Source organism: Dipodomys spectabilis, unplaced genomic scaffold, assembly GCF_019054845.1.
Source record: "Dipodomys spectabilis isolate Male_0828 unplaced genomic scaffold, ASM1905484v1 ptg000089l, whole genome shotgun sequence".
Classification (NCBI taxonomy): domain Eukaryota; kingdom Metazoa; phylum Chordata; class Mammalia; order Rodentia; family Heteromyidae; genus Dipodomys; species Dipodomys spectabilis.
Genome location: NW_024870766.1, coordinates 14,246,235 through 14,260,187, shown reverse-complemented (window position 1 = coordinate 14,260,187; position 13,953 = coordinate 14,246,235). Strand labels below are relative to the sequence as shown.

General features: G+C 38.4%; 1 protein-coding gene across 1 annotated transcript in view; it reads right to left on the bottom strand.

Annotated features, from left to right (window-relative positions):
* Positions 1–13,953, bottom strand: part of Magi2 (membrane associated guanylate kinase, WW and PDZ domain containing 2) — a 1,359,346-nt gene that overhangs the window by 233,588 nt on the left and 1,111,805 nt on the right. The window contains exon 11 of the mRNA XM_042684528.1: positions 3,137–3,775. Within this exon, the coding sequence (XP_042540462.1) occupies positions 3,137–3,775 (639 nt within the window). The remainder of the gene's footprint in view (positions 1–3,136; positions 3,776–13,953) is intronic.

Here is a 13,953-nt window from a genome sequence, read left to right as displayed (position 1 = left end):
TTGGGAGGTGGGGAAGGAAGGGATATTAGGGGAAAAACTAAGGGGGGGGTAACAATACTTGATATGAAATGTACTCATTACCTTACTCATGTAATGTAACCCCTCTATATAATTTATATTATATACATTGAAAAAGAAACATACTCACTACCTTACATATGTAATTGTAACCCCTCTGTATATCATCTTAACAATAATATGAAATTTAAAAAATGGTAAAAAAAAAAGAAACAAACTAAACTAAACTTAGAACTACTTTATGATCCAGCAATACCACTCTTAGGCATTTACCAAAACATTATGACGTTGGATACAGTGAAGCCACCTGGAGCAACCTTGTTCATTGTATCACTATTCACTACTGTGAATCAGCCCACATGCCTCTCAATGGACAAATGGGCCAAGAAAATGTAACACACACACACACACACACACACACACACACACACACACACACACACACACAATGGAATTTTACTCATCCATTTGAAAGGATATTACATCATTTTCAAAAAAATTATGTTAAGTGAAATAAATCAAATTGGAAGAGACAAAAGATGAATGTTTTCTCTCATAGATGGAAACTGTCATTAATTTATAAAGTCATAAGTAAATACTTCAAGGTGGTATTCGCAACGCATTAATTGAAATATGGTTCAGGGGAGAACTCAAATAATATAATTCCTTAGAGAGGTTAACTCAACGGATTAATAAAATAAGTACCAGGAAACAGTACTCAAATGATAGAGTGGAATAAAGAGGAGAGGGGAAGAAAAAGGAAGAGAGGAAGGAGGGAAAATGCAGTCATACATTTTAATATATATCTTGCAAAATTAAGAAACTTGAGGGAAGAGTTAGAGCTTGGGGGAAAGGAAGAAGGAGGAGAGGGGTGATATTGATCAAGATGCACTGTGTTCATAAACTGCTCTGTTGAATAGAAGCTCTTTTATACAACTACTTAGAGATCATAAACATTTAACTTAGAAAAGCCCAGTACCTACTTATAATGAGGAAAATCGAAAGCCAGTTATACATGCACAATATTATCCTATCTATATTAAATATGTTACATAAACTTTCATATGCATAGGAGAGTATATACTTCCTGGAAGCCTATATACAAATCTCTGTTTCTGGGATAGGACACATAATTATTTTTCATTGCACATTTTTCGATTATTGCTTAAAAAGTGAAACCATGTAAGTGTTACATTGTAAAAGTAAACAATTTAAAACAAACACCCAACCATGTATCTGATATAAAGACCTAGACCCATGATTTTGCTCTTGAAGGTCTATGAAGTCATAAGCAGTAGTGCATAACCTATAATATGATAACTAAAGAAACTTTCATCACAAACATGGCACTATTTCTTATTAATTTCAGAGAGATGAGGAAAAAAATGCAGGAATCTGGGGAAACTCAAGAGAGTTTTTTTTCTAGAAGGACTTTAAACAACACAAAGCAATACATTCTTCATTTCTACACCAGCCAAAATTGAAAAGTAAGTCACTTGCCTGCAAATACAAAATACAAAGAAAACATGGGTTACCTGATGGTTAGATGGGAGAGCGAGAGCAAGGGGGAAAGGAAAAGGGAGGACAGTGCATGTAGGCATACAGGAAATGTTTTCTGGAAGGCTCAAATTGCAACGGTACAAAGGCTCTCAAAGCATTTTCCTGGTACGCTATGCTTTTAAAAGCAGCTATTTCCTACGTGTCCAAATTTGTTTCTGTGAACCACAGAGCTGACATTGCACAGTGATTTTCATTTGGGCCATTTGATACCAAGCACCTGCTCCAAAAATTTGATTTGGGGGGGACATTGTTATAGGTGGATATTAATCTGGAATATTTGTTTTAATTTTAAAAACAGAAAAAACGCACTATCAAAATTTAATTTTCAAAGTTCACAGCTATTTTGTAAGTGGTTGGTTTTAAAAGGTCAATCTGAGATGATTATTTTTAGCATATTTATTTCTCTTCTTAATATAGACACAGGACACTTCCTATAATGCATTATCTTTGGTGAATCAATAGCCTATGTAACCCATCCTGGAAGGGAAAAACCCCTCCAGAGAGGACCCCATATATCACAAATGGTGATTCTCTCAGCTTTCACTTCTTTCACTTGCACTGGGCACAGCAAGGGTTTGCAGGCTGCTCTGGAGTAGGTAACTACATATGTTTGCAGCACGTGTGTTCTTCATGCATGAGTTCCTCACAGTTCTGCTCTTCAGATTCACCTCTGCAAAAGCTTTAGGATTAGCTTAGATCAGCAGACAGCCTGCTTCCAGTCCCACGTCTCCTGTGGGTCATTCAACACAAAGAACACAATCCTCCAGCATGGGCTGTCGATATCCAATGGCACAGACCACACAGCTGAAGCTCATGGACTTCATTTGACAGGTAAGTGGGGAATATCGTCTCTTTCTGTGGCTCAGTAGCAGATAGAGGAAGAGGGACCCTCTGCCTTGCTCCATTGCTGTGTCCCAAAGAAGGTAGAGGGAAGAACCATCTAGGAATCAGAGCTTCTACCGTGTTCTCCATCGCTTATTTTCATATTCCAACAGCACAGAATTTCATCCCAACTCTGCTCTGTAGCTTTTTGTTTTCCCCAGGCAGGAGGCATAACTCACGGTAGTGGGTAGGAACAACCCTATTCCAAATGCTGAGAAGAGACTTTTTACAGTAACACAGCTCCTCATGGGCATCATCAGGACCACACCTGGGCTTGGAGTTGAACCAGCTTCCAACAGCTGCCTTGGATTCCTACCCACAATTCAAAGTATTGCCTCCATTGGAAAAGTAGATGTCTCATTTAAATCAATGGTATACCTGACTCACAAAAACACATTTTGCAACAGAATACAGTTGGGGATTCAAATTACTATGTTCAAATTACTATGTTGCTAAGACTTCAAGCACTATAACCATGGTACTTGATGTAAATTAGGAAAAGACAGCTCCCCAAAATTCAGCCAAACAATGTCCTAATTTCTTGTTTTACTTTCATCTACCTCTCCTTTAAACAAACAAACAAACAAACATGGTTTTATTCTGGCCTACAGAAACCTCTACTTGAATATTACAAATGGCCCTCCTATGGAAATTGCTGAGCCAGCATTGGTCTTACCTCCTCGATGGATAATCAAAGAAGTCTCACTTCCGATGGGGCAGTCCTTCAGTATATCCACTACCTCTGTATGGCTCAGGTTCTGTACATTCTGCTGGTTGATCTCCACAATAAGGTCCCCTTCACACAGGCCAGGGCATCCCTGGATATCAAGTATCTGTTTCACCCGCTGTCCCGTGGGACTGTCAGCAATGGTGAAGCCAAAACCCTGGGCACCTTTCACAATGGTTAAGGTCATAAGTTCAGCTTGGGTGGCTCCAGATGAAGCCATAGACACATTGTCGTCGTGGACGGGTGGTGGATACGTGCCATCTAGCTGACTATCAGCTGGCATGGAGTGCAAAGAATGAGGTGGCCGATCTGTAATATCTGGAACCGACTGTGAGGTCCGAGAGATGTATTCCAAATACGTTTCATAGTTATGTCTTCCGTTGACCATCACTGGAGGTGGCCTTTCCATTATTGCAAGGGGTGGCACCATGCTGTTAGCAGGATCTTCAGGGTCAAAGGGCAAAGGATAGCCACGACACAAGACCAGGTTGACACTCTGACCAATAGGCACAGACTGGAAAAGTTTGACAACATCTGCGTGAGTGTGTCCAAGGACACACACTTCATTAATATAGACAATGACATCACCTGCAAAAGAAGAGAGAGAGAGAGATTGACAACATGAGGTAAGTGCAATTAATGTTGACATAGAGAAATGGAATTATTTATGAGATCGGCGAAAGGGGTGCTCTGTTTCTCAGTAAGCAGTGAGAAATCAATTAGAAAAATACTTCAATTCACTGTAGGTGGCACAAGGTTACAATAGGTCTGCCAACCAATATAATGATCTGGGGTAAAAAGTGTTATTTGGTTATTGCTGAAGTCCAGAAACCACTTTGTATTCAGAAAGAAAAGCTCAGAAAAAAATGGTTAGGAGAACTTGAAGAAACATACATTCTATGGAGTTTAAAAAATTCATTTTTGTTTACAGTATCATTCACCACAGAATTTTCAATTTATTGAGAAATGGTAGCTATGAGATTTGGGCAAAAGAGAGCTCTGGCATTTGCTCTTGTTCCTATTCTGATCTTGGGTTTGGTATCACAGTTCCTCATCTGTGTAGGGGTTATGAGGATGGAATGAGCTACTGATGGAAAGAGCTTGGGTCAGTGTCTGGCACATGGCAAAACCTAAATAAATGTGCATCATTAACCTTATTGTCATAGATAGTTGCTAGTAGCTCACCCCTATAATTCTAGCTACTCAGGCAGCTGATATCTGATGATCATGGTTCAAAGCCAGCCTATGCAGAAAAGTCAGTGAGATTTTTATTTCCAATTAACCATCAAAAAGCCAGGAGTAGAACTATTGCAATAGCTGGCAGAGTGCTAGCTTTGAGTAAAAAATTATGAATACAAGCCCCAGTACTGGTACCATAAAAGAAAACCAAAAAAACCTCCAACTATGATGGTGCAGACTCTTGGACCCTTCATATAACAAGCTGCTATATGCTTATCCTTTAATCTTAGCAAATCTGTTTGTTCTGTTGATTATTTCAGTAATGCCTTGTGCCTTCTCTCACCAATGAATTATCCTGGATCTTTACCAGTCTACTATTAGAAGCTAACTTTATAATATCAGAAATGCCCCAAATGTAGAATACTCATTATAAAATATGTTATTAGAATGATTTTTTCTGCTTTTTTTAAGAATACAGAAAGACATGATTGTTTGAGATAATTGTTTTAAATTTTTTCCATTATGTATGAATAACAACTTTATTTTTAGAGATCTGTTCTATCATAGATTGGTATTTTTATCCTCACAAACCATAATACTTGAAAATTGGACTTGCAAATTGAAATTAAGTCTGGCTATGTGAGGAGTCCATGAGGGATGCAAAAACATGTTTTCACAGATTGTCAAGTGCATAACTCAACAGATATCAATGTATCAGAATAATTCTGAAATGAGTAGCGCAAATGTCAAGGGCTTTCATCTGGGACATCCCTGTCCATCAAAATAGCAAACATGGTTGAACTATCAGAGATAAATATTTTTCTGACCATTCATAGGTATATGATATAAAATAATTTCTTTATTAAATGCACTTAGAATAATTACCTGAATAAAATAACTGTAAATTACACTCAACAGCACTGACTTGATTCATAGTCACTTCTCCCAAATGCAAGTGAGCCATTTAAGAACCAATCAGTCACAGCTTCTGTAATTGGTTAGATGGAACTTCACTCTTCCCTGATGCCACCAGAGAGGGTGCTGGTGCATCACAGTCAGCAGGACCCAACTGAGTTGGAATGGGCACTCTTCCTCTGCCATTATGATTCCTCAATAGAGGGAGCATCTGGTTTTTCTTTGGCATCGTTTAAAATTGATTCTGATCTTCTCACAGAGTGCCAGGAAAGTGTCAGATTCAGAGAGACTGTATTTTCTCCTTCTGCTGCTCTTCCCCCATGCCCTCTCTCTGTCTTTATAGTATGCTAGATCAAACTCAGGGGCCTCACACATGCTAGGCAAGTATTTTAACAGTGATTCAAATCCCAGCTCCCCTGCCCTTCTACTTTTAATCTTATATTCACACAGTTAAAAGGTTGAAGAAAAAAGAAATACCTATGTACTACCATGCTCACCTTTGTAGATACCTTCTTGGCTAGCACCTCACATGTAATTCCTTCTATTTCTAAAAATGGCCCTTGTCTTCAATCTGAGGCATGGTAATGATACTTTATATTCTATGTCCTGTCTGGGTGCATATAGAAATGCTGTCTCTAAGAAGTATGTAAGCCCTAAAAAATTGTCAGCCCTAAAAAGTTTTGTGTATTTTTAAACATTTTACAAATGATACCCATTTTAATCTGTAATCACATTTAAAATATTCTTACAATACCAATCTATTTTTGTACCTGTGCCCCTAGTTCATTAATTTCTATGTTATATATTATCTATTGGTGGCCACATTGGTGTCACACCCATTTTCCTGTTGATGGATGCTGTCCTTCTTATAAATGCTAGCAAGTTTAAAGAATACTCTGCTATGGCTCAGTGTGGTGGTGTAATCCCACTCACCACAGCTACTTGGAAGACTGTGGTAGCTAGATTGTGAAACTGAGGCTAGCCTTGGTAAAGTTAGTTGACCCTAACCCCCTAAAACAGCAGCAGCAACAACAACAGCAATCAGGGGTTAGGGTTGTAGCATAAGTGATAGAGAGCCTACCTAGTGTGTGTGTGAAGCCCTAGGGTCACTGCACCACAACAAAGGAAGAAAGAAAAAAAACCCATACTTTGGCATAAACCCTTTTCCATGGCTCCTGTTCACATATGGGAGATTATTTCTGAGTTATATATCTTGGCATGGAATTTCTGACCATTGGCTGTGTGTGCAGTTTTCAACTTGCATGGATGGGCAAAAAGATCATAATGAATTATACACTCATGGGTAATGTGTAAGACTTCTCATTGCTCTCATTTGACATGATACTTGATATTTCCAGACTTAATTTTGCAAATGTAATCGATATGATCAATTGTTTTCTTTTGTATCACCTAGATTTCTCAGGAGGGGAAAATATCTTTTCTTTTACTTCCTGAACATTCCTGTTTCACTTGGGAACTACCTTCCTGTAAAGTGAGTCCACTTTGTTTTCTTTTGTTCCAACACATTGGTGCTCACCTTTATTGTTGAGCCAATGTTCTCTGTAGGCTTGGGAGGATGGCTGGTATATAAGTGGCCTCATGGGCAGTCAAAAGACTGAACACACTCTATCTCTTACTAGCTGTGTGCTTTCCAAAAACTAGCTTAAATACTCTGTGACTGAGACCCCACTGAAGTAATGAAGGTCAATATTTTTTCCTGGGAAAGGACTAGTGAAAAAACGTAGGCAAAAAGCTTTGCAAGGTATAAATTGCTTTATATGGGATAATAGCTATTTTGTTAGTTGTTATTTTGATCAAGACAGTCCCATCAAAATATTCCCACTGCAATCATTATCAGAGATGACTTCAGTATGATTGTTGAAATGACAGGCTTTGAATGGACAAGTTGAGAGTTGAAAGTCCTCTAAGATTCTCCCTACCTTTAATCATTGTGGACAATCTCATGCTGTTTTCCTGCCCTCTGCCCTGCTAGCATTTCATAGAAAAAAGAAAATGGGAGCGTTCAAAACTCTTAAGATTTCCTGCCGAGTCTAAGGAGTCATTACTTGAGTTATAGTGATTAATGTTATCTATGTTTTTGCCTTTTAATGTCATCTTGCTATTTAGACACAGCATGGAAACTATTTGTGGGTCTTAGTAAGACGACTATTTAAAATTTATGAGTATTTTCACCTCAAAACAATTTTTCAAGTCATCAAGCCAACAAGTGAGAAAGTAGGTTACAACAACATCTTTATGGAATGACACAACTTTCTGAATTCAAAAAAGGATGAGTGGTCAGTTGTCCTAGGATACAACTATCTAACAACTTGACGGCATTCAATGGCCCCACATTAAAAACACACAGAGGCCTGGATAATGTGTGATGTTACAAAAGTGTAGATGGAGATGTAAGCAAGCATTTACTTGTTCTGATAGAACTGATTGGCCAGGATATTTATAGACTTTGCTGCTGGATGAATGTCATTTACATGTTGTGAAAGGAAACTATAAGCCACCTGGTATATGTCATCCTACAGTGCTAAGCCAAGTACTGGGACAGATTGGGTTTAAGAGCACAGAAAGGAATGTCATTAGGAAAACTGGCTCTAGCTCCAACTTGCTGGCCTACTTTGGGGGAGAGACTTGTACAGAAGTCACTTGATCTCCATCTTAAAAATCTTTTCTTTTATACAATAGGAATTCAAATATATCCTGCATTCCACCCCCCCTTTTTTTTTTGCAAAATTACTGTGAGAATGAGATCATCCTAGTGAAACACTTTTAATTTTCACCAAAGGAAGGTTTTCCATAAGAATAAGATGATACATTTCATTTAAAAGCTAAACACCTATTTTCATAACTATATTTCCTGGGAGATGTTATTATTTTCCATAGGACCTTCACTTCAGACAATATTAGGACCAGCTGGTTTTAGGGTTAGTGGTCTCAGGTCTACTTGTCAGATTGGGTGTGACTGAATTTGGTGAATACTGTGTCGTGAAGTATTTAAAGTACAAGGGAGGGTAAAGAAGGTTGATGAAGGCTTGGTACTGTTGCCCTACATGAGAAAATGTTCTGGAATAATTTCCTTTTTACTCAGGGGAGTAAATATATGTTGCCTGTTATCTCATAGACACTGTCATTTTGGATAAAATAGGCACTCCTCATGACTCGTGGTTGACACTGGCATTACTTTTATGCTGTGTGCTCTCCTCACAGTCTTTCAGTCACTGTGGCCTAGAGTCTTCTTTTTCAGCAGCTCTCACTGCTCCTATCTTCATTCCTTACCCAGCACCCTGGTCCCTGGACCAGACTGGAATATGTGGACTTCCAACCCAACTCTCACCTTGGAATGTATGCTGGTGAATTCATACTACTCAATCTCCAGACCTATCATTTCCCAGACTTTACCAATAATCCTCCCAACTTATTTATTTATTTACATTTGTTGTGGGGCTTGAACTCTGGGCTGGGGTGCTGTCCCTTAGCTCTTCAGCTCAAGCCTAGTGCTCTACCACTTGAGCCACAGTGCCTCTTGCAGTTTTCTGGTGTTTTATTGGAGATAAGAGTCTCATGGACTTTCCTGCCCGGGCTGGCTTTGAACTGCAATCCTCATATCTCAGCCTCCTTAGTAGCTAGGATTACAAATGAGCCACTGGCGCCTGGCCCAACTTATTTCTATTTTCACCTCCCAGTAAGCTATCATTTTGTGAAGCTGGTATCTTATCATTCATACCTTACAACTAACAACTTGTTGAACTTTGCTTTAGTTGAATTTTGTTATTCTTTTTACCTTCAAAGAGATTTCCTTTCTAGGTATAATTTTGTCCCAACTCATTCATTTCTGTTGTCACTTCATCAATATTTTCCAGTATTTCGATTCAAATTGCTCCCATCTCATGTTTGTAACTTACAAATTTATTCATACTTTCTTCTACTTATTTCAAGTTTTTTCACAATATGCAGAGTATTAATTCTATTTTGGACATTATTTATAAACATATACATGGAGGCTAAATAAAGATAATGACAAGATTTAGTTATTAGACATTAGAGCGGATTTCCCAGATAAGCTTACTACGCCCACTGAGTATTTCAAATGTTTTCTTTATACAGATTTTTGATGAAAAACTACATCCATACTAACAATTCTATGAACATTACTTTAAAAATTATTATATTTTTCTTTAGACCAACCAGATTTATTTTAACTTTATTGTCTAAAGCTCATGTTTAAAAAATGTTTAAATTATGTAATATGCACTTTTATTGCATATTGCCTACCTACTTATTTACTTCCTCACAAATACATAATAAATGATGACTGATACTTTTGGAGGTGTGCCCCATTCCCTCAATTAAAACTGGAAAGAACTGTTCTTGGTGAAATGTACTCTCCAAAGTATAGCACTGTGGTAAGGCAGACAGTATAACAGAATCAAAGCTAGGTCTCCCTGAATTGACCTCTAAGCAAGTCAATGTGACTTCTTTATGGACAAAGCATTAACAGTACTGGGGCTTGAAATCAGGGCCAAGGTGATATCCCTTAGCTTTTTTTTTTTTTTGCTCATGGCTAACAGTCTATCATTTGAACCAGAGCTACAGTTCTGGCTTTTTGGCTAATTGGAGATAAGAATCTCTTGGCTCCTGTATAGCTACAATTAGGTGTAGCCATTGGTGTCTTGCCACAATCGTTTTTTAAAAACCTATTTCACATATGTGAAAATGCTATGCATATAATGAGCCATGATAATAATATATATAAATTCATATATTAAAATTTAAATGCTAGAAAAGAAGGTACAATGATAGGACAAAATTATCAGGAGAATTTTAATTTTCTAATTCTAATGTAAAATATTATACATGGCATTGTGAAGTAAAATAAGGTGAATCAATCTGCAGTATTATCTAAGTTCAGACAATGACTTATTAACATTCTTACAGACTCAGACCAGCAATTATTTTGAAGTCAGGATGTTTACATTTTTATGTAGGTATGCCAAAGCAAATGGTATCAGCACATTCGAGAATCTTATTCTCATTTCCTCTTCCCAATGCATTTAACCACTGAATAAAAGCTTATAATGTATATACTATATATATATGTATATAATATAACTTTCAAGAGATGACTAAACCAACTGTTTCTTCACTCTGAAATTCTTTTTTCCCCAATAACTTCCACTTTATTTTTTAAAATTTCTTTTATAATCTTTGGGTCATAAAAAGGAGTTGTCATTTAAAGCAGTTTATGAATAAAATGCATCTTGATTAACGACAACTCAACGTTCTCACCATCATCCCTCCCAACCTACCCCTTCCCTCACCTTCCTTAACTTTTCATTCTGACATTCTAAGACAAAGACTTTTGAATTCTAGCACCAAACGGGTTCTTTCCTCTCTTTTCCCAACTACCACCACCTTGCCATTAGATCCTTAGCAGCTATGACATGAACTTTTGCAGTAGTCACTTCTCTGGACTTGCTGTTGTTGGTGCTGGAAAGAGACCGGGGAAGTCATGGCCTTGTAACAGATAGAGTCGAGTCCAAACTGTCCAGCAGCACATACAAACTGGTTAGGCTACATTTTCACCAACTCCTGCCACTTCTTCCCTACTTTAAGGTTTGCTTCAGGCCCCCATAGGTTATTTTCCTCTCCATCCTCTTTGCTTTCCTTCCTGCTTCTAATCTTGCTTTGTCCTCACATGACAAACTCCTCAATCTGAAGCAATGTTTTCCTGTATGTTACTCTTCCCAACATGCTTAACCACATCAGCAGCACCTGGATGTGTTTGATTGCAATGACTACCATTGATAATGTGCTTTGACATTACAAACGCTGTCTTTTCTCATCCTTATTGCACCCAGATGGGATAGCCATTGCTTTCTGTATTTTATACATGGGGAAACTGAACCTAGGAGAGGAAAAGCAACTTCTGAAGTCACACTGATAATTAGGTCAGATTCAAAGACTGAATCCAGCAAAGAATTTTAAACAGCCTAGGCCATATTTTGATTTGAGGATCCTTTTGTGCCCATCAAATCATTATCAGCCATAAGGCTGGGAAAAATATTTTTAATCCCTGAATATGAAAATTGAGAGATGAACTGCAATATTCCTTTGATTAGCTGTTAATGGAAGGAGGCAGTGAAGCAGATAATTGCAAATAGGGAAATCCACTGCCACAGCTCAGTCCGTTTTCTGCTATCCTTCACAATATGCTGTTTGGAGGATGTCCCAGAGACTGCTGAGGGGGGGAGGAGACAGAGCACTGTGACCTCCACACACTGCAACAATAATGGAACATATGCTCTAGTGTACCTCTCATAGCTGTGTGATCCTGGGCAAGCCAGTGGATGCAGAAGCTGTGAAAGATAATCCATCCCCACCTCTTTTATTTCTCAGTGAACTCTAGGCCTAGTGCTTACTAGGTAGGTTAGCCCCTTTAGGTGGGTTAGTGATGCTTCATGCCTGGGTTGGCCTGGATTTTGATTTTCCTATTTGTGACTTTCCCATGTCATTGGATAACAAGTGTGGTTCACTGTACCCAGCCATTCTGCTTCCCCTGTAGCTTGAGATGTAGGCACGCAGCACTGAGCCCAGCCATGGAGATGGAGACTTGTTCTTTCTTTCTTTCTTTCTTTCTTTCTTTCTTTCTTTCTTTCTTTCTTTCTTTCTTTCTTTCTTTCTTTCTTTCTTTCTTTCTCTTCTTCCTTCCTTCTTTCTTTCTTTTCTTTCTTCTCTTTCTCTCTCCCCCCCTTTCCTTCCTCCTCCCTCCCTCCCTCCTTCCTTCCTTTCTCTTTCTCTCCCTCCTTCCCTTTCCTCCTTCTCTCCCTTTCTTCCTCCCTCCCTCTCTACCTCCCTCCCCTCCTCTCTCCCTTTCTTCCTTCCTCCATCCCTCCCCCCTCTTTCTTTCTTTCTTTTTCTTGTCCAGGCTAACCTCAAATTTTGCTTTCTAAGTAGGTAGGACTACAAGTTTGAGCCACCACATCCAGCTTTAAAAAAGATCATTTCTAAGATCATTTTTTTCCAGTCCTGGGGCTTGAACTCTGGACCTGGGCAGTGTCCCTGAGTTTCTTTTGCTTAAGGGGGCACTCTACCACTTGATCCATAGTGCCACATCTGACTCTTTTGAGTAGTTTATTGGAGATAAGAATATCAAGGAGTTTCCTGCCCAGGCTGGCTTCAAACCATGATCCTCAGATTTCAGCCTCCTGAGTACTTAGGATTGCAGCGTAAGCCACCAGTGTCCAATTCATTTCTAAGATCATTTTTAAGAGTTTCTACATTTGTTGAGAATGTGGATTCACACACATCACTAGTTGGACAGGTAAGTGACATGCCTCTTGGAGCTTACTCCAGGTGCACTGATTTTTCTCCAAAAGCAACCAGGGACTATAATACTTATTCAAAGGCAGAGATATCCTCTATCTATACTTCATCCACAAGATGATGGAATAACCATTTATTTCTCAAAAGAATGAAAGACTTCTTAATCACATTTTACAATTTCATCAGTGTGACCTGTTGCAGATGACTAATTAAAAGCTTGGTTTAAAGCATTTTATGTTTAATCAGCACACAAGCAACAATTGCTCCCTGGCAGATGTGAGTTAGTCCAAAGATCTATTTACATTTCCTTTGTGTTTGGCATTGAGTGGTAAGATATATTTAAATACTGGCATTTTACTTTCTTGAAAAGGAGAAAGAAAATACTTTCTAAGAGAATCTAAAGGCACTGATTATATGCTGATCTGGCAAAGATGAAACAATGCTTCTGATAAAACTATAAGTGAAGCCATAGAAAAGCACAAAAGATGGTTTCTTGCAAAGCTCCAAAGAGCAGAGGCTATTTAAAAACAACCTGCTTGCTTTAAGAAATTCAGTAGCATAAATGGTCAGCAAATCTGTCATTTCTCTAAAAGAATGTAACCCATTTTTAACCAAAAAAAAAAAAAAGAAAATCGACAAAATATTATCAGAGGGATCAAGTAAGATGACAGTGGGTTACAAGAAGAAAATAAGCACAAAAGAACTCTATCTCAAAACCTGAAAGCTTATTAGAGCATGCTAAAATGTGTTGCAGTATTTCCTTGAGCTCTCCTGTGTGGGGGTGGACACAGGTGGATTCAGTCACATGCAGCCACACCTGAGTTTAATGGAACCACCTCCAAGGGGTCAATTTGACCTGAACTAGCACCACTTTCTCACCTTAGTCCAACAAAGCAAATTAAAAAAAATCTCCCCTGAAGCCAGGTATGGTGGCACAAACTCGCAATCTTAGCGAGTCAGGAGGCTGAGGCATGAGGATTGTGGTTCAAAGCCAGCCTATGAAAAGGTCACAAGATTCTATCAAAAAAAAAAAAAAAAAAGCCTACCAAAAGACAAAAGCAACATTAAAAATAAAAGGATTGGGGGCAGGCTTAAGTAGTAGAGCATTTACATAGGCAAATAAAAAGAAAACAACCACAAAACAAAACAAAAAACAAATGAGAAATCTCCCTTGTATGTTGTTGGGGTGGAGAGGCAGGGCAAGGGCTTCTGGCTGTAGTGGAGTTGGAAACTTTCCAAAAGCAGAGCTTCCCTTTCCAAGTGGAGCTTTCCAACAGTTTATTCTGCTTTACCTGCAACTGTCAACTTTCTGTAGTTCTGTCTGAGCAAGAAAA